The sequence below is a fragment of the Mirounga angustirostris genome, unplaced genomic scaffold (assembly GCF_029215605.1).
Source record: "Mirounga angustirostris isolate CCGP_5_RB_7025 unplaced genomic scaffold, mMirAng1.0.hap1 SCAF_1, whole genome shotgun sequence".
Taxonomy (NCBI): domain Eukaryota; kingdom Metazoa; phylum Chordata; class Mammalia; order Carnivora; family Phocidae; genus Mirounga; species Mirounga angustirostris.
Window position 1 is genome coordinate 189,996,915 of NW_026991709.1, and position 27,289 is coordinate 190,024,203.

General features: G+C 49.3%; 1 protein-coding gene across 7 annotated transcripts in view; it reads left to right on the forward strand.

Moving 5' to 3' along the window:
- The window catches only part of ACOX2 (acyl-CoA oxidase 2), a 38,877-nt gene that overhangs the window by 7,902 nt on the left and 3,686 nt on the right, over positions 1-27,289 (forward strand). For 3 of the 7 annotated variants that reach the window (XM_054504655.2, XM_054504656.2, XM_045862052.3), the window contains 13 exons: positions 1,321-1,803; positions 2,227-2,389; positions 2,606-2,757; positions 3,160-3,267; positions 5,303-5,422; positions 5,742-5,857; positions 6,525-6,697; positions 8,913-9,075; positions 10,245-10,435; positions 11,706-11,891; positions 14,185-14,290; positions 17,837-18,054; positions 25,169-25,301. In XM_054504655.2, coding sequence (XP_054360630.1) covers positions 1,321-1,803; positions 2,227-2,389; positions 2,606-2,757; positions 3,160-3,267; positions 5,303-5,422; positions 5,742-5,857; positions 6,525-6,697; positions 8,913-9,075; positions 10,245-10,435; positions 11,706-11,891; positions 14,185-14,290; positions 17,837-18,054; positions 25,169-25,301 — 2,312 coding nt within the window. Of the gene's footprint in view, positions 1-1,320; positions 1,804-2,226; positions 2,390-2,605; positions 2,758-3,159; positions 3,268-5,302; positions 5,423-5,741; positions 5,858-6,524; positions 6,698-8,912; positions 9,076-10,244; positions 10,436-11,705; positions 11,892-14,184; positions 14,291-14,655; positions 14,874-17,836; positions 18,055-20,708; positions 20,885-25,168; positions 25,302-27,289 lie in introns of those variants that run through there. The other 4 variants (XR_010412349.1, XM_054504657.2, XR_010412351.1 and 1 more) reach the window with 4 other exon arrangements.

The following is a 27,289-nucleotide window of genomic DNA, read 5'->3' on the forward strand; positions in this document are numbered from 1 at the left end:
AACCTGGCAGAGGTGGGGGGCGGGGGAGGCCTGGCACGTCCAGGCACAGCAAACAGGCAGCAGCAGTCGGGGGGAGTGGGGCAGGAAGACAGGAGGCCAGCTAGGTGGCCTTGCAGGGGTCCAGGGGGCAGACAAGAGGGGCTCCTTAAACGTGCCAGGCCCCTTGTCAGCACCCCCATGGCCCTGCCACCCACTCAGGGGGTATCGGTTTGCAAGCCTGCATAGAAACCCCACTCGCCGCGTGCAGCTACACGACCTTACAGAGTCTCCTTCCTTCCGTTCCTGGGCTCCCCGTAAAACGGATAGTAAGAGTAGATATCTGTAGGGCCGCGGTGGCTGCCGGCGGGAAAGACAGACCAGGTGCCTCCTGACAGCTAGATGCGTGGGATCCAAGGGACAGTGGCGCTGGCCACCCAGGCACTTGGGAGGGGCACGTTCGAGCAAATAAGGCATTGCTCCTATTGTCTACTCTAACAGCACCCAGTGGGGCAGCAAAAAGGGCACTCTGTTCCTGGGGTGGGGGGTGCTGCCGTCAGGAAGTCTCCTTGGAGGAGGTGTCCCTGGAGGCTGGGTCTCACTAGGAACGCGGGGGGAAAGCCGCAGAGGCAAAAGGGAGGAGGAGAGGGAGGGGAGGCCCCAACCTGGTGCTGGAGTAGCTGATCCAGGGCAAGGGGCAGGTGGGCAGGAGGCGGTGGATGGCGGGAAGCATGGACTCTCTCCCACAAACAGTGGGCGCCAAGGGGCAAATTCCAAGCCGGGGTGGGGACACACTGTGACTGCAGTTGAAGGGCTCGGCCTGGCAGCCAGGAGAACAGACAAGTGAGACACTGAGGCCCAGTGAGAGATGGTGGTGGCCTGGGAACAGACATGGGGATGGAACAAATGGATTTGAGATACTCAACAAATAGACGAGGCAACCTGGTAGTTGCCTTGCTGTGGGGGAACAGGAGCTTCTGAGAGTCTGAGGGTTTGCTGAAGGACACGGGTCCACTCTGGCTGCAGGGGGGCACACAGGGGTCCCAGGGGGAACACTGCCCAGGCCAGAAGCAAGCTTCCTCCCCCCAGCTCTGCGGTACCCCTCAAGGCTCACAGAAATGGGCTGAATGAGCCCAGGACTCAGGGGACCAGGTGAATGGGACCACAGGTCCCTACAGTGAGGCCCCCTGGCAGGGCCGTAACATGAGAGAGCATGTGCTCTGTGGTCAGACCCTGTCCACCTCCTGGCCGCCTCCAGCTGTGTGGCTAGAGGCCAGACATGCTCAAGGTCACCAGATATTTTTGCATGTGTGACTTGAATTGACTTTGTGAGAATTTCCCCAGGTAACCCTTGTAAGACAGGTTGCAGTGGACAGAGCTCGAGCCCTGTGATTGGATCCCATCCAAATCTCGACAAACAGGTACTGCGCTACCATTTACCGAGCAATTCCTGCATTTGTGGCCAGCCGAGTGCCCGCAGAGAAGGGGGTGGGGGTGCAGAGGCACACAAATCTTTCAGGGGAGCTGCTTTCCTACCCGCAGCAGCCCCTGGAGGATGCTCAGCTCTGGGCACTTCCTCCTGCACACAGGTTCTTAGCACCACCCAAGGCTCCGAGCAGCTAGGCCAGAAGTACCTCTCCTCCGGCAGCAGGCAGCTCCAGGCTAGGATGGGCAGCCCAGTGCACCGAGTGTCCCTGGGGGATACCTGGAGCAGGCAAGTGCACCCCAACATAGAGAGTGAGAGGTACATACAGTCCTTCAATGTGGAAAGGCTCATCAACATCCTGGATGGAGGTGCCCAGAACACTGCACTCCGGAGGAAAGTTGGTAAGAGGAAGCTGGGGAATGGAGCCTCTGCTTTGTGCCCACATGCCTTTCTTGGAAGAAGAGTCTTTCACTAGCAGTCCCACCTCAAATGACAAATCTTGCTTTCAAAATTCCACTGTTAGAGATTCATTCCTTTGGACCGTAAGGACATCTTTAACAAGTCCGTATTTCCTGAGCCCATCTGAAGGATAGAAGAGTCTTAGGCAGCAGAAGACCTAGATGCTGGTCCTTATTCTGCCACTGCATGACTTTGTAACCTTGAGCAAGTCACCTTCCCACCTCAGGTGCTCAGTCATTACATCTGTAAAATGACAATAATGTCTGACTTCCTTTCCACGTCCACAAGGCAAGAGGGTAAAAAGATCTGAAGGTGCCAGGAGCCTCATTCCAGTCTCTAAGCTCTCTGTTCTCTGTCTTTGGAAGAGAGCATCATCCACAGTGACCCGGAGTTTAGCCTCAAGGATAATTATTTCATGACCCAGAATGAACGTTATGTGGCCGCCGTTCAGAGGAAATTTCACCTCCAGATAACAGCAAAGCGCCTGGGCTGGTCGGAAAACAGTCCTGAATTCTATTACGTTTACAGGTACTCACTCCCAGGGCAGCCCCACCAGAGAGGAATTCACCTGGGATCATTTGGAAAGCCTTAACGCCATGAGCGATTTTCCCCACCTTTAAAGGCAATAGCTGTTGGGAAGCCAGGATGGCAGATGCCCCTTCCCTCCTGCACCCTGCCAGACTGACGGTACTGGGGTCCCCATCTCCGGTGGGCTACTCAAGCACCGTGTCCTTTCCCCCCCAGAGCCCTTTCTGGAGAACTGGCCTTAAATCTACACCACGTGTTCCTGAAATCCCTCAGGAGCCTGGGCTCAGAGGAGCAGATTGCCAAATGGACCCCACTCTGCAATAAATTCCAGATCATTGCATCATATGCCCAGACAGAATTGGGACACGGTGAGCCAGGGTTTCTGCGTGCACGGTTCCAGAAAGCCCACTCACAGCCGAGGAGTCAGAGATTGTGTATTTCATATGGAAACATTCCAGCAGGTGGCAGTCAAGGGTCTCGAAGGAGGGGGTTCCTTTTTCTAATTTATACAAACACACCGTGTGAACTAGCATGCGTGGGGCAAGGCGTTCCTTCTGGAAATGTCAGCAAGCATTCCTTGTCACGGGCTGGCCATGTGTCCCCCACACAGCCCACGGGTGAAAGACAAGAAACGCCTGTGCGTACAGCTGGGAGCTCCCCCGACTGCAGACGGGGCTGGTGCCTGGCAGCTCCAGGCCCACCAGGATGCTGCTCCCCAGGTGAGATTCCTATCCTGACCTCTTGCCTCACAAGCTCCCCTCAATTCCCAGGGACGAATCTTCGGGGCCTGGAGACTGAAGCCACCTATGATGCGGCCACCCAGGAGTTTGTGGTGCATAGCCCCACGTTGACGGCCACCAAATGGTGGCCTGGGGACCGTGAGTATCCGTCCGTCCCCCCAGCCCTATCTGTCCCCAAAGAGATCAGAGTTGGACAGCAGAACAGCACCAGCTCTGAGGTCCACCAGACCTCAGACTGATTCCCTGTTCTAGGCTGGTGACCTTGAGCAAATCAGTGCAGGTTCTTGAAGTTCAGGGTCTCACTCTGTCAACAGCGGGGGATGGGAAGAATTTCATCCGTGAGTGGCTGAGAGGCCCCAACTTTGGAGTAGCTGAGGAAACCACCCAACCTGTGGGTGATGAGGGCCAAGGCCTCGCTCACAGGCACCCTGCCCCCACACAGATACACGCGTGCACACACACATCACATACGCACAGCCTAGTCCCAGGCACTCTCACCTCCCAAGTTAGTGATTAAGCTTGCCAATCCATCACCCAGTTCACCGATCACCGCCCCTGCTCCAGACACCCAGAAAGGCTCAGCCTCGGTCTGGCCACCGGCGCCACATTGCCTTCTGTGGCCACCAGGTGGCGACCGCACCGTGCTTCCCCCAGGCTCCGTCTTTGCCCAAGAGGGGGTCATGCCAAGGCCCTATTCCTGGGATGTGACAACATACCTGTGAGGGCATGTCTGTGGCACTTGAGGACCCATTTGCTGAATGCTTCCACAGGGGGAGAAAATACAGTGAATGTCAGGAGTACAACTAAGCAGAGAGAAACAGAGAGGCCAGGGACAAGCAGAGAGGGAAAAAGATTCAGACAAAAGTCAGAGAAATAAGGGATGGACAGGAGAGACAACGAGAGAGGAGAGGAAGGGAATGGATGACCGCAGTCAGAACTGCAGAGAAAAGAAACCAGCCTTGGCAATCAGACAGACTTGAAATCCCAGCTCTGCCCCCTCCAGACCGGTGACCTTGAGGGCCTCATTCTCCTCTCTGAGGCTCAGTTTCCTTATCTGGGAAATGGGGCTCATCATACCCGCCCTACAAGAACTGGAAAGCACCAGCACAGGGTCCAGCACCACCTGGATTTAGATAAATGATAATTATCTGTATTCATTATTATTAAGTGGACGATAGAGTGATTCATTTATAGATTTTTGAGGACAGAAAAAAAAAAAAAAAAACCCTGCTCATTTTACAGTGCCTTTTGCAAAACACTGCTAGATTTGTTTGGTTCTTTGGGAGCTGTTCCCCCTCTCTGGGATCAGTGACTCTTCGAGGCCCCTGGGTTGGGGAGCAGCAATGCACACCTTTCCCTGTGATCAGGGACCGGTTTTCTCACCACGGATCCTAACATACATACCCCAGCAGCTCTGACATAAAGATCCTGTCTCCCTGATTCCAAAGAAAATGACTCAAGGGCACACACTTCAGTCAGAAGACTTGCAGAAGAACCAAATTTTTAAAGATGCCAAGCTTTCCCAGATTGTTTAATTTAGGCTATTTTCATTAAAATCCATAACCTTTGTCAGCTTTGCCTTTGAAAGGGGGAGCATCTAGAGCGTGTGGAGGGCTTTGCACCCCTCCAGATCTCCAGCCGGCTCCTTGAGCCTCCCTACCCCCTGCCTGTGTGTTATAGGCTGGTTGCTCCACATATGTGACATTTAGACAGAAACCCCTGCACCTCCAGCCACCAAATGGCTGTCCATAAAGCTCTCCAACCCAGACACTCATACTAAAGCTCTCAAGACTGTTCCAGTCATTTCCAAGGATGAGTCAAGGCCATGTGAGCCACGGGGTATCCTGAAAAAGCATCGCTTTGTTGCCCAGGATGTTACCTCTCCTCTGCCTGGCCCTCCCTGCCCTGGGTAAACCCCCTGGGAAATAGCTGTACCCTTCAGGCTCCTTGTGCATCCTCCCCTGACCCGACCATTTGAGGCAGATCAAACAATCCCCATCCTGGCTTCACGGGGTGCCCTGCCCTTCCCCGTGCCACCACGCTGGTCCTCCTCACCCATTTCAGACTGGACCCACATGCAGGTTCCTGATAGGGAGAGTTAGCCTGCCTGCTCCATACACCAGGGTCTCCTACACCAGAGATCATGCTGGGTCTCTCCTCTCTCTGCCTTCAGTGGGACGGTCAGCCACCCACACCTTGGTCCAGGCCCAGCTGATCTGCTCAGGAGCCCGACAGGGCATGCACGCCTTCATTGTGCCCATCCGGAGCCTCCAGGACCACACCCCACTGCCAGGTAAGCCCACGTGGCTCCTAGGACCACTGCCAGGAAGAGAGCCCACCAGGCCTCCCTATCCTGAGGCCCCAAGGTAATGGGAGAAGCTGGGACATGTCTCCCTTGGGCAGGGATGAGTCCAGTTGGGTAGACCTGGTGCTAACTGGCTGGGTGAACTTGAGCAAGATTCAGCACCTGTCTGACCTCAGCTGAAAAACAGGTGTAATAATCCCACGTGACAGGCTGCTGTGAGGCTTGGGGGAGCTAGAACGTGGGTGGAGGGTACCCGGCACACGAAAGCACTTGGCTCACAGACGTTCCCATCTCCATCTCCTTCTAGGAGTCACCGTTGGAGACATCGGGCCCAAGATGGGCTTTGACCACACAGACCACGGCTTCCTGCGACTGGACCACGTGCGGGTCCCTAGGGAGAACATGCTGAGTCGCTTTGCACAGGTGGGAGTCCTGGGAAGGCTTGCTAGCCTACGCTGCCTGGAGAGGGGCAGTGGCCTCCTGCAGACTGCTGCTGGCTCTGGGTCTTCCCCCAAAGAGCAGAGTTTGGGGCACTCCACCCCCACCCCAAAGAGCCTCTGGTATCCCACAGATCTGGGTAAAGCCCCAGTTTGGGAGCTGTGTGACCTTGGGCAAGTCACTTGATCTCTCTGAGCCTCAGAGTTCTCAGGGGTAAATGCTCAGAGCTTCGTGGGATGGTAGAGCAGTCATAGGGTAGGGGGGCAAAGCGATGTGAGAGAAGGGAAGGGCTGAGGGTGACATGCATATTCACCTACAGTGAGGCCTAGACAAGCAGTCACTGACCAGACACCAGCCGAGTGCTGGAGGAAGGTCTGGAGGTCCCCAGGCATTCCCTCTAGCTATGGATTTGGAGGAGGTCCTGGGTGTCTCCGGAGAGGAGCTGTGAACCCAGGCACTTGAGAAGTGACTGTTCAGCAGAAAGCACAGGTGTGTTAAGAGCCAGTGTGCTCTGGCGGGCGGTCAGCCACCTGCTCCCGGTGAGTGGTCTGAGGGCCGTGTGCCTGGAGGGGATGGAAGCCCACAGTCATGAGTGTAGGACAGGCTGGGGAGCCCTGGCTCAGGCCCGGCACACCCTTCTCTGGTCCACCAGGTCTTGCCAGACGGCACCTACGTCAAGCTCGGAACGTTGCAGACCAACTACTTTTCCATGGTGGTGCTGCGGGTGGATCTGCTCCTGGGCGAGATCATCCCCCTGCTGCAGAAGGCCTGTGTCATCGCCATCCGCTACTCGGTCATCCGCTGCCAATCCAGCATCCGGCCCAGGCAAGGGGCACCCGCCGGCTGACCACGACAGACAGGGCTCCCTCTCCATCCCACAGTGCCTGTCCCCTGATGCCACCCCTTTGCCCGAGTGGGCCCTGTCTATGGGGTCTCCGTCAGGCTCCCTCGAGCCCTGGCTGGTCTACCGCCTGACCTGTGTCGGTCAGGGCCTGGGTTTCTGTGTGATCATGGGTCTTTGACCCTGTACCATCAGATCTGTCTGTCCGAGTCCAGCTGGGCTGTGACTGGCTGGGTGTGTCTGGGTCGTCAGCTGGTTGCCAAAAGGTGGGTGACTGTGGCTCTTGAGCTCGGTCAGGGCGTGAGCGATCGTGTCTGGGAAAGCCCAGCCGTCACACTGGACGGTGCACGGCTGAAGCTGGTTCTGTCCGGCTGTGGCTGTCAGCATCCCCACGTGGGGCATGTCCAAGTCTGGACCATTTTGTTCACATGTGGCTGCATCCAGCGGATGCTCCCTCTGCTCCATGGGACTGAATAGCTGACTGTACTCTCTGTTGTTGTTTGAATATTTATTTAAGTAATCTTCACACCCAATGTGGGGCTTGGACTCATGACCCTGAGATCAAGTTCCACATGCTCCTCCCACCGAGCCCGCCAGGCACCGCCATACTCTGTTTTTTACTGTGTGTTATGTGCACCCACTCGTGTGCGTGCCTGTGTAAACACACGCGCGGTTTCCAGCAAATGAAAATACAGGCTACCAGTTAAATTTGAATTTTGGGTAAACAGCAAATAATATTTTAGGATAAATATGCCCCCAATGGAGACATGCAGCCAGGATGTCGCAGCGAGGAGCTGAGCATAAGGTGCTAGTGTGGGAAGAGAGGGTCGAGTCCTGACTGACTGAGGGATGGGCTTCAGCCCGGCAGTTCTTGTCCCAACTCTGCTTAAGTGACCCTGGGCAAGTCTTTTGCCCGCTCAGGGCCTCTGTTTCCTCCCCTGGAATGTGAAGAGAGAACTTCCAGTCTAAGAATCCGGTGATGCTTTATGCCGTGGGCTCAAGGATCCAGGAGTCTAATGCAAAATGGACTGAGGGTCAGATGCCGGACAGACCTGGGGGACACACAGCTGGGCCGCGTGCCAGCCATGGGAGCTTAGGCAAGTCGCACCACCTCTTTGTCCCTCAGTGTCCTCACCCACAACACAGGCATGACAGGAGCACTCTTTCAGGGCAGTGTGGAGAGTGAAATGCAACGAAGCAAGCCAGGCCCAGAGCCCGGGGTCCCTTTCCTCTGGCAAACCCAGGGCACCGCCACTGGCCTGGGCTTCAGATTCCCCCTGCTGAGGGACTCTTCTCCGGAGGACAGGGGTGCTGGGGAAAAGGTGCTGCTGCTGAAGTCCCATCCAGAGCCCAGTTTTCTGGGTTCCACAAGTGTCCCAAGGATGGTTATGATAGTGTGTGTCTGAGGCACCTTGGTGTCTCAGTCGGTTAAGCATCCAACTCTTGGTCCCGGCTCAGGTCATGATCTCAGGGTCATGGGGTTGAGCCCCGTGTTGGGCTCTGCACTCAGCGGGGAGTCTGCTTGGGATTCTCTCTCCTCTCCCTCTGCCCCTTCCCCCACCAATAATAAATAAATGAGGGACTGCTGACCTAAGATTCTCCCCAACAGCCATGGGAGGCTTCTCACAGTCACGCTTTCTTTTAATCCACAAATTGTTACTCTGGTCCCCTTCGTGCTGGACACAGTCTCAGGCACTGCAGACATAGCAATGGACAAGGCCGTCCCTGCCTTGGGATTCCGTCAGACCCAAGTTCACATCCTCAGAATTACTGATTAGACTTGATGTACCCCCCAGCACATACTATGTGCACCTGGACAGTGACAGGTCCGGTTTCAAATCATCAGGGGTACAAGACCACAAGCCCTCACTTGAAATCCTTGGGACCAAATGTGTTGGAATTCAGAACTTTCCAGATGTCGGTAGGATAATATGGTGCACAGGCTGTGATTTTGTACACGTCCCCCGTAAGGGGCAGCACCTATCGGCAAACCTGTCAATATTTCTATAGAGAAATGTGTGGATATTCATGTTAGATGGAATTTTAAGATTATTACTAACCTCATGTCAGTTCAGGTCAAGTTTTGCAGTGAGTTATAAAAAACGATCAGTTTTTAAGTCTTTTTTTGGTCCTGGGGATATGGGAAGGTGGAGGGGGCAGGTAGCAATCTTCTAAACCTTCTGCTTTTCCTCCCCTCAGCGACCCAGAGGCAAAAATCCTGGACTACCAGACACAGCAGCAGAAACTCTTCCCTCAGCTGGCCACAGCCTATGCATTCCATTTCCTGGCGAGCAGCCTCCTAGAGTTCTTACGTAGCTCCTACAATGCCATTCTCAACAAAGACTTCAGCCACCTGCCGGAGGTATCTGCTGTCTGGGGGGCAGTGGGGGGGGTGGCCGGAGCTGGGAAGGTGGCTGAGATTGTTCTGCCCACTGGGAAGCAGCCCCACTCCTGTTCCCAAGGACTCCTTTTACTCCCTCCCCCCAGCCTTCCAATATCCCCGGGGCACCCAGGGCGAACTGTACCCCCACATATAAATCCACCTACATCTGGCCTCCAGAAAGCTCCAAAAATGCTAGAGGGAATAATCACACATTATACATAGAACACAGGAGCACAATCCCTGGTGTGTATGTGAAACCTAAAAAGCTCTGAAATATTACAGAAAAATTACAAATTACACATTTGGTGGCATGGTAGGACCTGAAGTGATCTGATTTATCCCACTGGATGTGTATACATTTTGCAGCAGAAATACTAATGAGTTTGATCACTAAGGCTGCCCCAGACTTTTCTGGCTATTATATATAATCTGCCTTCAATGCCCTGCTTTAGCTTTCTAAAATTCAAAAAAATACTGATTCTGAAACACATCTGGCACAAGGGTCTCAGATGAAGGATTATGCACTTAGATATACACTAAGGTTTCGTCCACCAGACCCTGTGCTTTATAAGTAAGCACTGCTTCATCAATCCCCAATTGTGCCACTGGCCTCATTTATATTCCCATTTTACAGATTAGGAAAGTGAAGCACAGAGAGATTAAGGAACATGACCTTCCTCCCAAGGACTCAAGAGTCTGAAAGATGGGTAAGGGCTTTCAAGAACCGAAAGCTCTAACCAGGTCTGCTGCCTGGCAGCCCCTCCTGCAGCCCAGGCCAGTGGGTTGATGGTGGACCTCCACGGTCACAGGCCAGCTCTCCAAAAACTCCACTTGCCAGCAAAGTCCGTAACTCCTAAATGATGGTGAGCCCAATCCAGGAAGCACCCTCTTCCCGAGATCCTGGAGACACTGGCCTGGTCAGTTTTCCTTTGTTTTTACTGCCCTGCAGCTACGTTGCCTCATCGTATGACCTTGGGCAGGTCACGTAACATCTCTGAATCTCAGCCTTCTGGTTCGTAAAGTTGCAAGCCGAGGAGATCATTCTTACTCACAGGGTTGTCATGGGCATACAGCAGGTGCTCAATGAGCGGGAAGCATGGTTGCTCCTGGAGGGACTCCTTACTCATCCTGATGCCCTGTTCTTGCAGCTTCATGCACTGAGTGCAGGCATCAAGGCCATGACGTCAGACTTGTGCCTCCAGGGGACTGAGCTGTGCCGCCAAGCCTGTGGCGGCCATGGCTACTCGAAGCTGAGCGGCCTGCCCTCACTGGTCAGCAGAGTGACAGCCTCCTGCACCTATGAGGGTGACAACACCGTGCTCTACCTTCAGACAGCCAGGTAAGGCCCCTGCGTGGGCTGAAGCAGCGCCCGATGCCCACGGCCGGAACAGGCACCAGGCAACGCCACACGGAGACCAACTGACTCGCACAGTCTGTCTCCAGTCCATCCGGAGCTTTTCGCGGGCGGGACAAGAGCACAGCTTTCCCTTGCTTCACATTCTTCAGGGGCTCCCCACAGCTCATGGGAAAACCACTGCACCTGCCCTGCGGAGTCCTTGCGGCTTGCCCCACCCCCCTCCCCGTCTCCCTTCCCATCGTGCTCTCCCTTCCCCTGGGGCTGGACACGGTTCCTCTTTCCCATCACTGGCTCCCGCTAGCTTCCCTCCCCTGAATGCTCTGTCCCAGCCTGCGGGGCCGGCTGTAGGCAGCTCCTCTCATCCCTCAGGTCCCCACTTAGATGCCCACCCTGACTGAACACGCCATCTCCAGTTGCTCCAGCCCTCCCACTCAACCCAATCTGAGAGGCTCTTCTCTGTGAGCCAGAGTGTTGAGGGCCTTGCTCACCGCCTGTCCCTGGGCTCAGCACGGGGCCTGCACGCAGAGGTTCCCACCTGAGAGGCAGGCAGGCAGGCAGGCAGGGATGCAACTGCAGGCTTCTGTTCACTCTCTTCTGTGTGTGGGGGCTTGACTGGCAAGGCCTTTCACGTTCATAATAATATTATGGGAAGTCTTTTCAAATGATAAGGAGGATACAGTATCCTGTATTAGACACTCTGTACCCCACCATTATAGGAGCATTACAGTATTTTCTCGGTTTTCACAAACCTTCTATCAGGTGACTATTATTATCCCCATCCAGAGATGGAGACACTGAGGCCAAGGGAGGTGAAATAATATGTACACGTGTCACAGAGGTCTCAGCAGAGCTGCCCGGGGAATCCAAGGATGGCTGAGCCCAGAGCCTATAACCACTGGGTCATCAGAGGAAAGAAGCAGAGAGTCACCTGTAACTCTCCACTCATGTTAGCATTCTTACACCTATCCTTCCTCAAGTACAAAAATTTAATTTCCGCCGTCACTGTACAATTCAGCACGAATCCCCAAATCCCAAGATCCTAACCAGAAGAAAAGATTGTTTGCTCAGATACCAAAAGGGTTTATGTTCAGGATCTGAGTGTCTATCAGGAGGGGCCAGGCAAGAGCCTGCATGGCCCTGGTTCTCCCGTAGGGAGTATAAGAGTGCATGTTCCTGGGCAACAGGGGTGCTGGGCGGTCCCACAGGGCTCCCCCCTGCTTACCTCTTCTACCGCCCCCCCACCCCCGCCCAGGTTTCTGGTGAAAAACTACCTGCAAGCTCAAGCTCAGGCAACCCCAGGTTCCACACTGCAGAAGTCTCTGCCTCAGTCTATTGCATACCTGACCACAACTGACTTGGCCAGATGCCCAGCCCAGAAAGCAGCCGACTTCCTCCACCCAAAACTCTACACCACGGCCTGGGCACACGTAGCAACCAGGTGAGCAAGAAATTAGCCATTCCACCTGGGGGCAGGCTCTTTCCCACACTAGGGCCTTTGGGGCGGGCGGGGTGAGCATTTGTGGATACTCCTCTGAAAAGCACCCCCTTCCCCAACCTCAGTCCTCTCAGTTCCTGCCACCATGAGCAGAGAAGGGGAAGCCACATCCATGAGCCACCATCACTTCCCCATCCTGGCCGAGCTAGTAGAAGGACATCACCCCTCTTGCCAGTGCAAGGAAATTTTTCTTTTTTTTTTTTAAGTTGTTTTTTTTTTTTTTTTAATTTGAGAGAGAGATAGAGAGAGCATGAGACCACGAGCAGGGGACAGGCAGAGAGAGAAGCAGACTTTTCGCTGAGCAGGGGCTTGCTCTCAGGACCCTGAGACCATGACCTGAGCCCAAGGCAGCTGCTCAACCAACTGAGCCACCCAGGTGCCCTGAACTTTTTCTATCTTTAGGTTCTTACTGTGATTTGCAATGCAGTGAATGTGCCCCATTTGTAAATACCACAAATGTATCAGTATGTGAATAATGGTAAATAATAAAGTAAATACCAATACTGTATTTAAAATAGCCCACAAACTAAAAGTAATTTTCAAAAAAAAACCAACTACATCAAGGGATAGGATTAGTTTATTGCCAGGGTCTATCTAGTGGACTCCAGGGAACACAAACAGGACCAGGGACTCAGGCATTCTGTCATTCAACAAATACTGTTGGGTACCTCCTGTGCGTCAGAAATGTCCAAACATGCCAAGGGCTGGGAATAAAAAGAGGTCCTGGCCAAACACAAACACCATCACAGAATAGATAGAGAGATGGAAGTACCTAAGAAATAAACCTTCTGAACTTCTACCCAACTAAAACACCAAAACAACCCGGAAGAAATAATTTCAGCATATAAAAAGGTCTTATACCCCAACCTGTGGTCCAAGGGATGGTTAATAATTATTTTAAGATCACAAGCAACTTTGGGGGCGCCTGGGTGGCTCAGTCGTTAGGCGTCTGCCTTCGGCTCAGGTCATGATCCCAGGGTCCTGGGATCGAGCCCCACATCGGGCTCCCTGCTCCGCGGGAAGCCTGCTTCTCCCTCTCCCACTCCCCCTGCTTGTGTTCCCTCTCTCGCTGTCTATCTGTCAGGTAAATAAATAAAATCTTAAAAAAAAAAAAAAGATCACAAGCAACTTTGGACATTCATGTATTTATTCCACAAATACTAAGTGCCCACAGTGTGCCAGGCACAATTCTAGGCACTGCAGATCTATCAATAAACCAGTTATAAAAAGCCCAGGCCTCAGAGAACGAACATTTGAGTTGGGGGAGGTGTCGAGAGCCCGATAAGGCTGCTCAGGGTAATTAAAATGCCATTATATTGATTTTTGCTTGGAACTCAAGGTGACATCTGCTTATCTACTCCCTGATGCAAAAAAATAAGTATTGCTTAATAAATAGTGTGTTTTGCAACAGAAATCCCAAGGGTCATGAGTGGATGGGCAGGGAACAGAAAATAAAAGAATAAAGGTTAAGTAAATAGCCAATGACCAATTTAGTGGTTTGGAGAACAAGGGTTATTTTTCTTTTCTAGCCTTTTAAGGTCCCTTTGGTAGAACATGGAACTGGCTGGGGTGACTGACAGGCGTCACTAGCCTTTCCGGGAAAACCATTGTCCTTGCTCAGCTACAGAAGTCGGTCAACAGAATGGCCTGAAAACACTGACATCAGGATGGTGTCTGTATTAGAAAGGAGGGTCAGTGCCTGGCCTAGAGCCCCGAGGCTTTACAGCTCATAGGTTAAGATGGCTCCACCCCTCACTAGCTGTGTGACCACCCCCCCCCCCCGCCCCCGGACAGGTTAAGTGAGCCAGTCTGGGACTCAGTTTTCCCCATTGTAAATTGGTTAAAGCCTACCCTTAAAAGGGTTAAAGAGAGGGGCATCTGGGTGGCTCAGTTGTTAAGCATCTGCCTTCGGCTCAAGTCATGATCCCAGGGTCCTGGGATCAAGCCCCACATCAGGAAGCCTGCTTCTCCCTCTCCCACTCCCCCTGCTGTGTTCCTTCTCTCGCTGTGTCTCTCTCCCCGTCAAATAAGTAAATAAAATCTTAAAAAATAAAGGGGGGGGATTAAAGAAATAATGTATAGTCAACATTTAGCTTTGCAATACAAAGCAAAGGTCAATGAATGGACATTACTGCACTTCTACTTCTGAGGGATCCCCAGGCAGCCTGAGACCAGGCTCCATCAGTCTGTTTCCCACTCAGTCAGGAAGTTGAACCTTTTTTTCTTTGGCCGTCAGGCTCATAAAGGACTCAGTGCATCACTTAGAGACTGTGATGCAATCCGGGGCTGACTGGGATGAGGCATGGAACCAGACCACTGTCATACACCTCCAGGCTGCTAAGGTGAGCTGCCCGTCAGCTGAAGCTCCAGCTGAAAGGGGCCCGTTTTGTTTCCCCCGCAGGCCACCATGCGGAGAAAATCTGAGCGCTGCCATTATTCCCCAGCCCTGCTCAGTGGCTGCCCTCATTTCACTTCCAAGGCTTTCGTCCAGGCTATTTTAATTAAAGGACTTAACTCCAAAGCAATCTTGCTGACAGCTCTTAGGGAAAAATGTAATGAGGCAGTGTTACTGGATTTGCTTCAGGTTGTTCAAATATTTCCTCCCACACCGAAAAGCAGGTCAAGTCTCCTCTTAGCCCCGCAGGCAATCCTTAGATGTCTGATTCAGTTCTACTCTGTTTTGTGTTTGTGCGTAATTCACATTCAGTCAGCAAATATTTGAGCACCCGCTCGACACCAGGCATCGGGCTAGGGACTGGGGGCTCCATGGTGCCCGTACCCGTTGCAGTCAAGGCAGCACAGTGACGGAGACACAGGCTGCCCGGGATCCCAGAGAAGTGCAGCTCTACCCGGCATGAGGACCAGAAAGGCTTCCCAGAAAGGGCACAGAGGCCAAGACTTCAAGGATGAGCTGAAATTAGCCAGGTAAAGGGTAGAGGCTGTGGTTTGGGAAACGAAGGTTTCCTGGCAAAGGGAATAGCAGGTGGAAAAGGAAGAGGCAAGAAAAGGGGAGGTGCTTGAGGAAGTACAAATTTGGGTGCTAAAGGAGGAAGACTGAACCCAGGAGAGGTAAGCAGGTAGGGGAGGAGAAAAGATGGGCAAGGCCTGGGACCTTCTGCATCACTGTGAGCAGTTTGGTTTCGTTCTCCTTGCAGACTTTGTACCACGGGAGTGAGGTGATCAGAGTTTCATTGTCGAAGAATCATACAGGCTGCCTGGGGAGCAATGGACTGGAGGCTGGAGGCCAGTTAGGAGCAGGCAGCAGCAGTCTGGGCAAGGGCTGAGGATGGTCCTGACCATGAACTTGGCAGAGGGCATAGAGACAAGTGGGAGGATGCAGACATATTAAGGGCATAGAAGATAGCAAGAGCCTTCAGAGAGTAATGGGGTGGGGAAGAGGTTGACTCCTGAGCTCCAGCTTAGGCACCTGGGACTCTGGTCCTACCTACAGCTGCAAAACCAAGGTGAACACTTCGATCCTCAGGCATCAGGCCCAGGAATTGGCCGGAAAGCCTGAGGAATGTTTTCTAGCAGCCCTCACGGGGCAGGCTGGGCGTGAGCGCCACCTGGTGACCCGCCCCCTCTACCACATCAGCTGGTGCTGGTCTTAACGCAGCCACCATCCACGGGGCTGTCTCCCGCAGGAGCACGCCCTGCTGTGCTAAATGTCCTATCAACACAGAGGGGGGTGAGCCAAGGCTGTGTTCTCACCAGACTACCACAAAAGGAATCACAGCTGCCCATTATGCATCCATTTTCTAAACCTATGCTCTGCCTTCCAGTGGACCAGACACTGCATGCCAGGTTACCTCATTTAATACATACCACCCTGGGGGTGAGAGTAGCATAATCTCTATTTTAAGGATGAGGACATAGAACTCAAAGGAATTAAGTCCCAGAGGTAGAAAATAGTTAAGATGCTTTGCTTTCCTTTCCCCCACAGATGCAAGCTGTGTCCTCAGAGAGCCACTGTGTGTGAGGGAGGGAGGTGTTCCCCAAGTTCTACAGGCACCAAGGGTGGGAAGCTCTGCCAGCCTAGAGGAGAAAAGCAAGTCCCTTCTCCTCTGGCCATTGTAAGCTGAAGAAGAGTGGCTTCCTGGGGAGATGGTGCCCTAGCTGACTCACCAAAGTCATAAGGGGCAGGGAGAGCTGCAATTTCCGAGCTTCATGCTTTGGAAAAACCATCTACTCTACAGAAACCTTAAGCACCCACCAAGTCCCATCTAGAAACCATAAATATGCAGGTAAAGAGTGACAGCAACACAGGGGAGTGGGGAACAGTGGCCTAAGTTCTGTTTCCAGCTCTGTGCATGACCTGCCTCTCTGAGTGACCTCAGGTGTCCTTCCTTCTCTGGGCTGTAACTTCCCGGTCTGTAAAATAAAGGGGCATGGAAAAGACCTTAAGGCTCTGATGGGCTCTGGTCCTATAATCTGAGACCCTGCTCAGGAGAGAGGTCCGTCCCCTAGGAACACAGGAGCAAATGCTGGTACCCATTCTAATACAGCCTCAGTCCAGGTCTGTCAACACCTGATTATGCCTCACGGGGGCAGCCTCAGCAGGCTGGTGCAGCTCCTGCAAGTACAGCTCTGTGCACATGCAATAACCCCTCCTGGCCCCCCTGAGGAAACTTCTTTGAACCCTCAAAACAGTCTAAGCCTTGCTACTTCAGGCATTACTAGGAAATCTGCATTTTCACAAGATGCCCAGCTGATCTGTATGCATGTAAACATTTGAGAAGAGTTTTATTTGCTGTCCTTCCCTCCCCGCCCCCATGGAATTCATATACCTAACCTGATAACAATAAAACAATAATGCGCATTTATCTTGGGGAGAAGGGGAATATTCAGAATACTCAACAACCAGTAGGGCAGAGGCACAGGCCAATCAGAAAGGACTTCAGGCCTAACGGAAGCAGGAGCCTGAAAGCCTCCTGCTGGGTCAGGCATTCGTCCTTTATTTGCCGAACTGTGGGGAGGAGGGGGTCCCAGGGAAGGATCCTGGCTGACAGAGATGGGGGTCTCACTCAGTTGAGCGCAGTGGTCACTTACCAAATGGTACCAAAAGTTTTATAATTTTTTTTAAAGTAAGCTCTACCCCCAACATGGGCCTTGAACTCATGACCTTGAGATCAAGAGTCATATGCTCCACTGAGCCGACCAGGTGCCCAAAAGTTTTATTTTAACTAGTGACAAAGCCAGACTGTTGGATATGGGCTAAATAACAGCCCTGCTTACCTTGCAGAGTTTACTCTCTAGCTGGGATAAACTTTTTTTTTTTCTTTTAAAGATTTTATTTATTTATTCATGAGAGAGAGAGAGAGGCAGAGCGAGAAGCAGGCTCCCAAGGAGCAGGGAGCCCGATGTGGGACTCGATCCCAGGACCCTGAGATCATGACCTGAGCCGAAGGCAGACGCTTAACCATCTGAGCCACCCAGGCGCCCTAGCTGGGATAAACTTTATGTCCATCGTGTACCTCTGCTTTCTCACCCCAAGACACACACAAGCACACACACACACACCACTGCCTTAAACATGGCAAACAATAAACAGCTGTTTTCTTAAGAAAAGTGGTGCAGTCCTCCACTGTCTCCAGGCCAGGCTCCAATACCCCTGTATTCTTTCTACTTACAAACCTCCTTGAAATTTCCCCCAAACAAAATGAGTAAGCCAAGGGCCAAGTCCCAGAGCCCACAAGCCCCCAGCAGGGGCACACACGCACGCACACACAAGCATCGAGACCCACGGTGAGCTCGGAGCACAGGCAGCTGCTCGTCGGCCCGCAGGGAAACACTTGGCCACAGCGAGCTTACTCCAGCAGTCTTGCCCAGCCTCCAGGATAACTTCTGAAGTCAGAAACCAGAAGCTGATGGATCTTCGTGTCTTTTAGGCACACTGCTTCTATCTCAGTGTGAAGAGTTTTACAGAAACTCTGGAGAAACTAGAAAACCAACCGGCAGTTCAGCAGGTGCTCAAACGCCTCTGTGACCTCTATGCTCTACACGGCATCCTGACTAATGCCGGTGACTTTCTCCACGATGGCTTCCTGTCTGGGGCCCAAGTAGATGCGGTGAGAACTGCCTACCTGGACCTGCTCCGCCTCATCCGGTGAGTGGCTGCCCTCAAACCATGGTAATCTTCAGAGAATAGCCCGAGACCCTTTGTTCACTTCCCACTCCAAAACCTTGCTAAATGGGGTCCGGCAAAAGCAGCAACCACCCTGGAGAGGTTGACACTGTAGCGTGATTCCATCCACATAAAGCATGATGGATTAATGAAAGAAAAAACAATTAGAAATAAAAATGCTTAAAAACAAATGATCTCAACTGAATACTCTTCAACATTGTAAATAGGAAGAGTATCTAAATGAAGCATCCTACCATATTCATAAGATGTACTAATAATATCAATGAGTCTTAATCATAGCTAATATTTAAGGAACACTTATATGTGCCAGGCATTATGCCAAAAGCTTTCACATACATCATCTCATTTAATCCTTATAGTCTTTTGAAATGAATACTATTTTTTTTTAAAGATTTTATTTATTTATTTGAGACAGAGAGAATGAGATACAGAGAGCATGAGAGGGAGGAGGGTCAGAGGGAGAAGCAGACTCCCCGCGGAGCAGGGAGCCCGATGCGGGACTCAATTCCGGACTCGATCCCGGGACTCCAAGATCATGACCTGAGCCGAAGGCAGTCGCTTAACCAACTGAGCCACCCAGGCGCCCGAAATGAATACTATTAATCTCCCCTATCTTACTGGGGAGGAAATTCAGGCTGAGGGGAGTAAGTAACTTGCCCAAAGTCTCACAATCAGCCAGGGGAGGAGCTGGGTGCAATCTGGGGCCTGTCTGACCCCTGAGCATATGCTCTTAAACTGTATTAAAGTTAAGGTGGGGGCGATTGTTTATTTCAAATATATCCTTCTCTTTGTTGGATGTGCTTAGGCAAACTCTTACTAAGTGGACTAAACTTATTTTAATTCTCCCTCAGCTTCAAGATTAATTTTTTTTTAAAACCCGGGAATTCATACACAGATTCATAAAGCAATAATACAAATAGTTCTTAAATGCAACATAATGCAGTACAGTTAAGGGTCATGACATACTAATGCAATGCTTTCATTCTGTTACATCATATATAATCTAAATGATCACTTTAAAAACATCGAAATTGGGCGCCTGGGTGGCTCAGTTGGTTAAGCGTCTGCCTTCAGCTCAGGTCATGATCCTGGAGTCCCGGGATCAAGTCCCACATCGGGCTCCCTGCTCAGCAGGGGGTCTGCTTCTCCCTCTGATCCCCTTCCCTCTCGTGCTGTCTCTTATTCTCTCTCTCTCAAATAAATAAAATCTAAATAAATAAATACATACATACATACATACATACATACATACATACATACATACAAACATCGAAATCAAAGCCCCAACCACAACAGGGCACTGGAAGAAAAACAAAACAGGGTAGTCACCATTGTCGATAAGATAAAAATGGGCTACTTGAGAATGCAACCTTTTCTGAGAAAATAGGATGACTGTTTTATGTGGGGTGGTGTGACATGTGTATGTGTGTGTGTGTGTGTCTTTTCCCCTAGAATCTCCAATAGTTCATATTATCTGTAAGACTAAGATAAAAAGGCAAAAGATTTGAAATTTAAAAAATAAACTACTTGTGACAAAATTCAAAAAAAAACTAGATCAAATTATTTTTATTTCTAACAACATGCAACATGTTACAAACCATTTAGGACTCCATATAAGCACCTAACAGATATTCAGTGGTCAGTAAATGTTCAATTAAATCATCAAAAACTGTCAAAAATACATTTTATACAAGTATGCCCTAGGTATTAAACTTTCCCTAATATAGAGAATCCAGTGGTGGGAACCATTAATAGCAGAACTGAGTATTGCACAGTTCAAGCCCAAGTGTATCTTAATCCTGAAATGCTCGGCATTTTATTTTATTTTTAAGATTGATTTATTTGAGAGAGAGAGCCTGAGCAGGGGGAGGGACTGAGGGAAAAGGAAAGGGAGAGAATCTTCACGCAGACTCCCCGTGAGCACAGAGCCCAGTGCACAGGCTCCATCCCAGGACCCTAAGATCATGACCTGAGTCAAAATCAAGAGTCAGCTTAACCGCTTAACCTTAACCAACTAAGCCACCAGGCACCCCTGAAATGCTCCGCATTTTAAAGCACATGAAGACAATAGGATACAAGCCTTGACTGACAGAGATGATAAAACACAAAAGATCACCCTAACACCTCATAAGCATGATTTTTTTTTATCTGCAATGCCATTTCTAAGTGCTTGCCTTGGCGCCAGAGACTTACAACTTAAGACCAACAGCACTGACACAGATAGGCAACTTATGCATGCATCTAACCCACAACACTTGATTTACTCAGTTATGGTTCTTAAGTAACAATCTTCCTATCACTGCAAGGGAGTTAGGTCTGTAACAGACTCCATGCTTGTAACAATTCTGTGTCATAAGTCCCTCCCTTGATTACTTAGTATCACCCTCTGATTTCTAGATGACAAATGAAGGATGGCACACTATTACATGTGACACTAAGAACCAGCTCTCTGTGTAATGGTAATTGACCCAAATAGTTTATAGTTGTTTAAGGGGTTGCAAAATCTCAGGTGGGGGACATACAGGTGAAGATGGCAGATTGATCATATGCATTTACTTTTGTTCCCTCCTGAAACCCCATGAACACACCAGCTAATGGTTGAAATTTTTAAAAAGGTATAAACCCACAAAAAGAAAAAGAACAGGGGAGGAAACATGAAAATAAGAAAGTAGATGGACAGTGACTTAGCAGATCTGAGAAAACTGGATCATAAACCAAGAGTGGGAAACAAGTTATACCAAAGAACCCCAAGAACTAGCAGCACTGTGTACCTCTGGCAAGAGGGGTGAAGGTAAGTCCCACAGGATGGGCCAAAAGTCTGTTTCTAGAAGGAGCTTAACTCCCAGCTCCCCTCCTTCTCTGCAAGAGATTTGAGATTCTCCTTGGGGTGCCTGGGTTGCTCAGTCGTTAAGCATCTGCTTCGGCTCAGGTCATGATCCCAGGGTCCTGAGATCGAGCCCCACATGGGGCTCCCCGCTCAGCGGGAAGCCTGCCTCTCCCTCTCCCACTCCCCCTGCTTGTGTTCCCTCTCTCGCTGTGTCTCTCTCTGTCAAATAAATAAAACCTTAAAAAAAAAAAAAAAGATTAAAAAAGAGATTTGAGATTCTCCTGACTCCACCCTGGCAGAAGGGTACACAGACGGCCTGTGGGCCAGGGAACATCAGGCATAGTTGAGAATGAGGCTACCCTACAGAAAACAGGGGACTGAATAAATGTTTATAGGCTAAGTGCTAACCTAAGCCCCCTCCACCAGCCCTCTTTCCCCCGGTTCCCAGAAAACTGGCAGCCAGGCGAGTACGCTACAGGAACATGACAGCGTGCTCCTTCTCTGGAGAATCTGACCAGCCCAAAGGAGAGAGAACTGGAGATACTGACACCATGGTCCCCCCAGTTCACTCCAGAGTGAATCCCACACATTGGCAAGCATGCCCAGACTTGTAATCAGATAGCTAGTGCCCCATTCTTAGCTACGATCAGAGACTCAAGATCCCCAGACACCTGGGGGAAGCCCCAACATAAAACAGAGACCCAAACAAGCAAGAATGAAACAAGTTGGAGGGAATCTTCAGGGTGAAGGAATCTGTTTTAAAAGATCAGTAATATCCTCAAAGAGTTAAGAGGAGATATAGCAACGACAAAACAAGAATGTCATTTCTTAAAAAGCAATATTCAGAAAAAAAAAAAGTTCTATGAAACTAAAAAATGATAGTGGAAATGAAAAACTCAGTGGAAGGACTGAAAGAGAAAGTTACATAAATCTCACAGAAAAGAAGGCAAAAAGACAAAAAGATAAAAATTAGGAGAAAAGATAAAAATAGTAAGAAGACTGATCCTAACTGCCCATCGTCTGAAAAAGAGGTCTAGGAAGAGCAGACAGAGAAAATCGAAGGGAACAAACCATTAAAATAATTCAAGAAAATACTCCTCAAATGAAGAACACGAGTTTCAGACTGAAAAGGCCATAGATGTTTACAGACTAAAGGAGACACACACAGAAAAAATAAGTCAAGTATCATACAGTGTGCAAAATGGTAAATAAATGCTATGAAGAAAAGGAAAGCAGGGAAGGGGTCAGGAATGCCAGGAGTGCAATGCTGGGGCGGGGGGGGGGGGGGCGGGGGGGGAGGAACTGTGGTTTTATTTTATTTTTTAAAGATTTTACTTTTAAGTAATCTACACCGAACATGGGGCCCAAACTCACAAACCCAAGATCAAGAGTTGCACCTTCCACTGACTGAGCCGACTGAGCCAGCCAGGCACCCCAGGGAATGTAGTTTTAAATAAGTCAGAGAAGGCCTCCCAGGGAGGGTGATGTTTGAGGAAAGATCTCAAGGGCTGGGGACAGGAGAGGAGCCATGGGGTTGGCTGGGAAAGGAGCACCACAGGCAGAGAAGTCCAAACATTGGAGGCCAGAGCATGCTTGGCACATCCATCCAGAGAACAGAGAAGAGAACAGTGACTGAGGTGGGGAATGAGAGCAGAAGTCAGAGTTAGGGGTGTACTGGGGCAGGGGCGAAGCGGGGTGGAGATCATTGCAAAGACTTAAGATGTTGGCTTTTACTTTGTGTGAGAGTGGGAGGGTTTTCAGCGTTTCAATCGCCTGATGAATTTTTCTAACGGATCATTCCAGCTGCCATATTAAGAACTGACTGGGCAAGGGGGATGACTACAAAGCAGGGAGCCCAGCTAGGAGGTTACCTCAAAAACCCAAGTGAAAGATGATGTTGGGTTAGACTGGGTGATAGCACCGGAGGTAGTAGGAAGTGGCTGAAGTTTGGATATATTTTGAAGGTAGAACAGGATTTGCTGACAGATGTGGGGTGTAAGTGACAAAGAGGAGCTCAGGTTTTTGGCCAGGACAGAGTTGCCATTTGCTATAAATGCACCAGATTTGGGCAGGATGCACAGGAGAAGGTGTAGAAGATCAGGAGTCTGGCTTTGAACATGTTAACTTTGAAGGGCCTGTTAGAAATCAAGATGTTAATAAGCAGGTAAGTGAGACTGGAGAGAGAAATTTGGAAGTCATTAGCATATGGCTGGTATTTAAAGCCATCAGAAGGATATCACATGGAGTGACTGTATAAAGAGAAGAGGCCCCAGTACTGAGTCTTGGGACCCTCCAAAGAGGATGAGAGGAGGTGGCCTTGACAAGAACTATTTCAGTGGTGCTGTGAAAGTGAAAACCTAAACGGATCTCATAAGAGCAATCTAAAGAGGTGGAGAAGAAAAAACAGCAAAGCATAAACAAGCACAACACTTTTAAGGAGTTTTATCATAAAGGGGATCCAAGATCTAGAGTAGATGATGGAGAGGGAAACAGACTCAAAAGTTTGTTTTTAAGATGGGAGATAGGACAGCCTGTTTGTATATGAAAATGATCCAGTAGAGAAAGGGGATTCTGACATTGTAGAGAAAAGGCAAGAGAATTTCTAGAACGTTGTTCTCTAGTAGGCAAGAGGGGAAGGCATCTAATGGTCGAGGAGGGACTGGAGTGAGCTGGGACCCTGGACAGCGTACCTGTACTAAAAACAGAGAAAGCACGCATAAATGCATGGGTGGGAACTTGTGGATGTGCTCTTACCGCTTCTATTTTATCAGTGAAATGGGGCGAAAAGTCATCTAAGTAAGAGAGATGGGGAGGTGGGTAGTGTGGGTTTAACGATCAGAGAGAATGTGTGAAATAATCATCTAAGAGAATGAGAGAGTAAAGGAATTAGAGCAACGTCATATGATCGCTAGGCAGCAGGAAGGGCCCACCTGAGCCCCTTTTACACCAGTCAGTACTGGTTTCCCAGCCACCTATAGCTACAAAGGTGGTGGCAGAGAGTCGATGAAAAACTGCTGAATGTGTTCTTGAGGGAGTGAATATAACAGACCATGAAATTTCAGCTGAATAAGGAAGAAAGGGAGGCCACCAGGAGGATGAGGGACGTGAAGTAAGTGGTGGGTGCGGGTAGGGTCAAAGAAGTGTGAACAGCCCTAAATGGAAATCCTCTTGCAGTGATGATGAAGGGTTGCCCAGAGAAGATGAAAGCTGATAGGTACAATATCCCCATCAGCTCAACTGCTTTGTAAAAGGAGGGCTAGGGAAAAGCAGAACCAATCACAATGTTATGCTTTATATTCTTTGCTAAAAAAAAGGAAGAGAAGCATGTGAACAATTTTTTAAAATATTTCATTCAATAGGCTAAAACACATTTTGTTGTTTGGAAAAGAAAAAAAGGGGGGGCTATCAGAGTCAGAACTCTAGAGGGAGTAAGCTAACAGGGCAGGAGCCAGTGAAAGGAACACACCTCACATCACGGAGAAGGTACAGATGTGGAGGACGGCGTCCTGGGGTGGGATCTCGGCGGAGACTGACAGAGGGAGGCTGCAGAACAAGGTCAGCAGGGAAGATCCCAGAACCGAGAAGCCACATTTTAGAGGAATGAAATCACTGAGGATGATGACAGAAGTGTTGTCGAGAGAAACAGTGGACAAGCAGGTAGATCACTAATGGGAAGGACATGGTAGGGACACAGCTCAGCTGTGGGCAGAATACATAAAGTCACAATAATATACACACATACAGCCATCACAGTGCAGGCAGCGAATGTAAGTCTGACCGAAATCGTAACTATACTGGGAGCAGGAAGGCCGAGGAGAAGAAGCTGGGGTGGGCGGGGGGGATGACACAGGGGTGAGGGTAGGGGACCAAAAACATATCCTTATCTTTTTGTAATGGAGAGCTGACAGATAATATCTAAAACAGAACAATCAAGAAATAGCAATCCAAACAAGATAGAGACATTCAAAAAATATCAGCTAAAAGACTGAAACTGATTCCAGGGGTGGGGGAAGTAGAGGTGCGACAGGGAGGTGCTGATTTTAAATAACAAGCCTTGAAGACTACTGGACTCTTTATACTTGTATATAGAACAGATCAAAAATTAAAACTTCTAAAAAATTAAAGCTGAGTTGTTCAAAAGTGAATAATGAAGCAACCTCTAATGAGGTGTTGTTATTCACCATCCCTGATTAATTAGATTCATAAGAGCAATCTAAAATACTCACAAACTCTTGTTTTCTCTCACAGGAAGGATGCCATCTTGTTAACTGATGCTTTTGACTTCACGGATCAGTGTTTAAATTCAGCACTTGGCTGTTACGATGGAAATGTCTATGAACGTCTGTTCCACTGGGCTCAGAAGTCACCAACCAATACTCAGGTAGTTAAGTAGAACACATTATAAATTATGTAAGAGAGCAGAGAACAAGCAGTGAATACACCTCCATGTTTTCTCATTTTAATTGATTCCTATTAGGTTGGAAATCGATTGGCATAGCATGTCTGTTGAAAATATTTTGAGAATACATAAAAGAAGCCAGGAGTGGGGATGTGGCCTGGCAGGAACTCTGAGTCTGGACTGTAATCAGCAGAAGGCATTGCTCAGAATCTGGTAAAGGGAATCAGGAGGAAGGTCCAAGCTCTAAATTATGGCTTGACATACCCAAGGGCACACACACATAGTGGCAAACTAGCTTTTAAGTAACAAATATAAGAAGATAAATCATTGCTGTGATTTAACCATCTTATTTTCAGCCTTTTAACTCTCAGTTTTGTGTTGATAAAAATGGGTATTCAGAGGGGATAGGATTCAGGGGATGGGGGATCACTCTCAGATGTGACTGTCTGCTGGAGATGCCTCCTTCCTCTGCACTCTGAGGAACACAGTCCCAGGAACAAAGAAGGCTGCTGACGGGCCATCGGCAGCCCAGGAAAGCCGTATAAATGACAACTACAAAGGTTATGGCAAAAAGATCCCCAGCTGTCCTAAGAGAGAACACCAGAACTCTATGTCATTGACAGAAGAGGGGAGGACTCATAAAATCCTAATGATCTAGAGCCAGCGTCCCAGACTCTCTGCTGTAAGCCTCACTGGGAAAGGTTATGAATGTCAATGACTACAATAACTGGATTAATGAAATAAACCCTATATTTAGAATTTGATAACCAATATTTAATAGAAGATTTGATACAGATAATCAAAACAAAGATAATCTATAGATACACAACAGATTACTTTAAGCTCTATAGTGCAAATACGTTACTCAGATAGTGAAGCTTACTTTTTTACCCCTTAGGTCAAATTTCAGAAAAGGTGTCTTAACACCTCATAAAATTGGCAACTCTCAGGCTTTCATTCACACTTAGCATGGTGTTAGACTTGGTCTTCACATTTTGCATCCTGTCATACCTCATAGCTTAATTTAACATGATTATCTAAAATTACAACGCAACTGGTCACCTACAAGATGCTTGTCAGATAGAAGGCCAATCCATTTTGGTCATTCCCTGTCTGCAGGGAGGCATCCTTTTAACTTGACAAGAAAATATAAAGAACTTATCCAGAGAAAGTATGATACATTTATTGCTTAATACAGTGAAGCTACTTCTGGCATGTTACTTTTTCTAATAATTAGATCTCCCTACTTTCTATTATTTAAATCCTGGCATAAAACGACAGCAGTCCTCCTAATCCAGATGCGCTCCTGTGGTCTAAGGATAAACATATGACGCTTCATCGAAAACCCGACCCTGTTGTTAACAGGGGCCAGCAAATGCTGACATATCTAGCTCAAACCTGCTTACCTAGCAATACAAGGAAATATGCCAGTTCTGATCCCTCATCTTCACTAAAGAACACAGGGAGTTTTCTTGCGGTTTTGTTTTGTTTTTTTTTTTTACTTTGTTTCTAATCTTCACTTTAAAAGCATTGACTCTGGATACTATATGAGGGCAGGCTTATGTAAATGAGGGGCATGACTGGTCCACAGCATCAACAGAGCTGGTAAAATGTTGATGCACTTCATCCCATTCACTCTTCTATTTTTCCCTATCTCCTGCTACTTGACTGTGAACAAGGATGGAGTCTTCCTCTTCCTAACACCAGGATCTGTCTTGGAGTAGACACTTTGCAGTTATGGAATAAATGAACATAGTTTTATGACCCACACAGTGAGATGAAGAAGCCGCTGCAGACACAGAGCTGCAGACTCTGACCATCTTGGCTTACGTCACCTTGCTAAGAAGGGGACAGGTATAGCAATGTGGCTCTTCCATGCACAGCAATTTGGGAATGTGAGATTATCAATAACCTTGGAGAAGTGTTGCCAGTTAGTTAAAATGACAGTCGGTTGACTACTGATATACAGC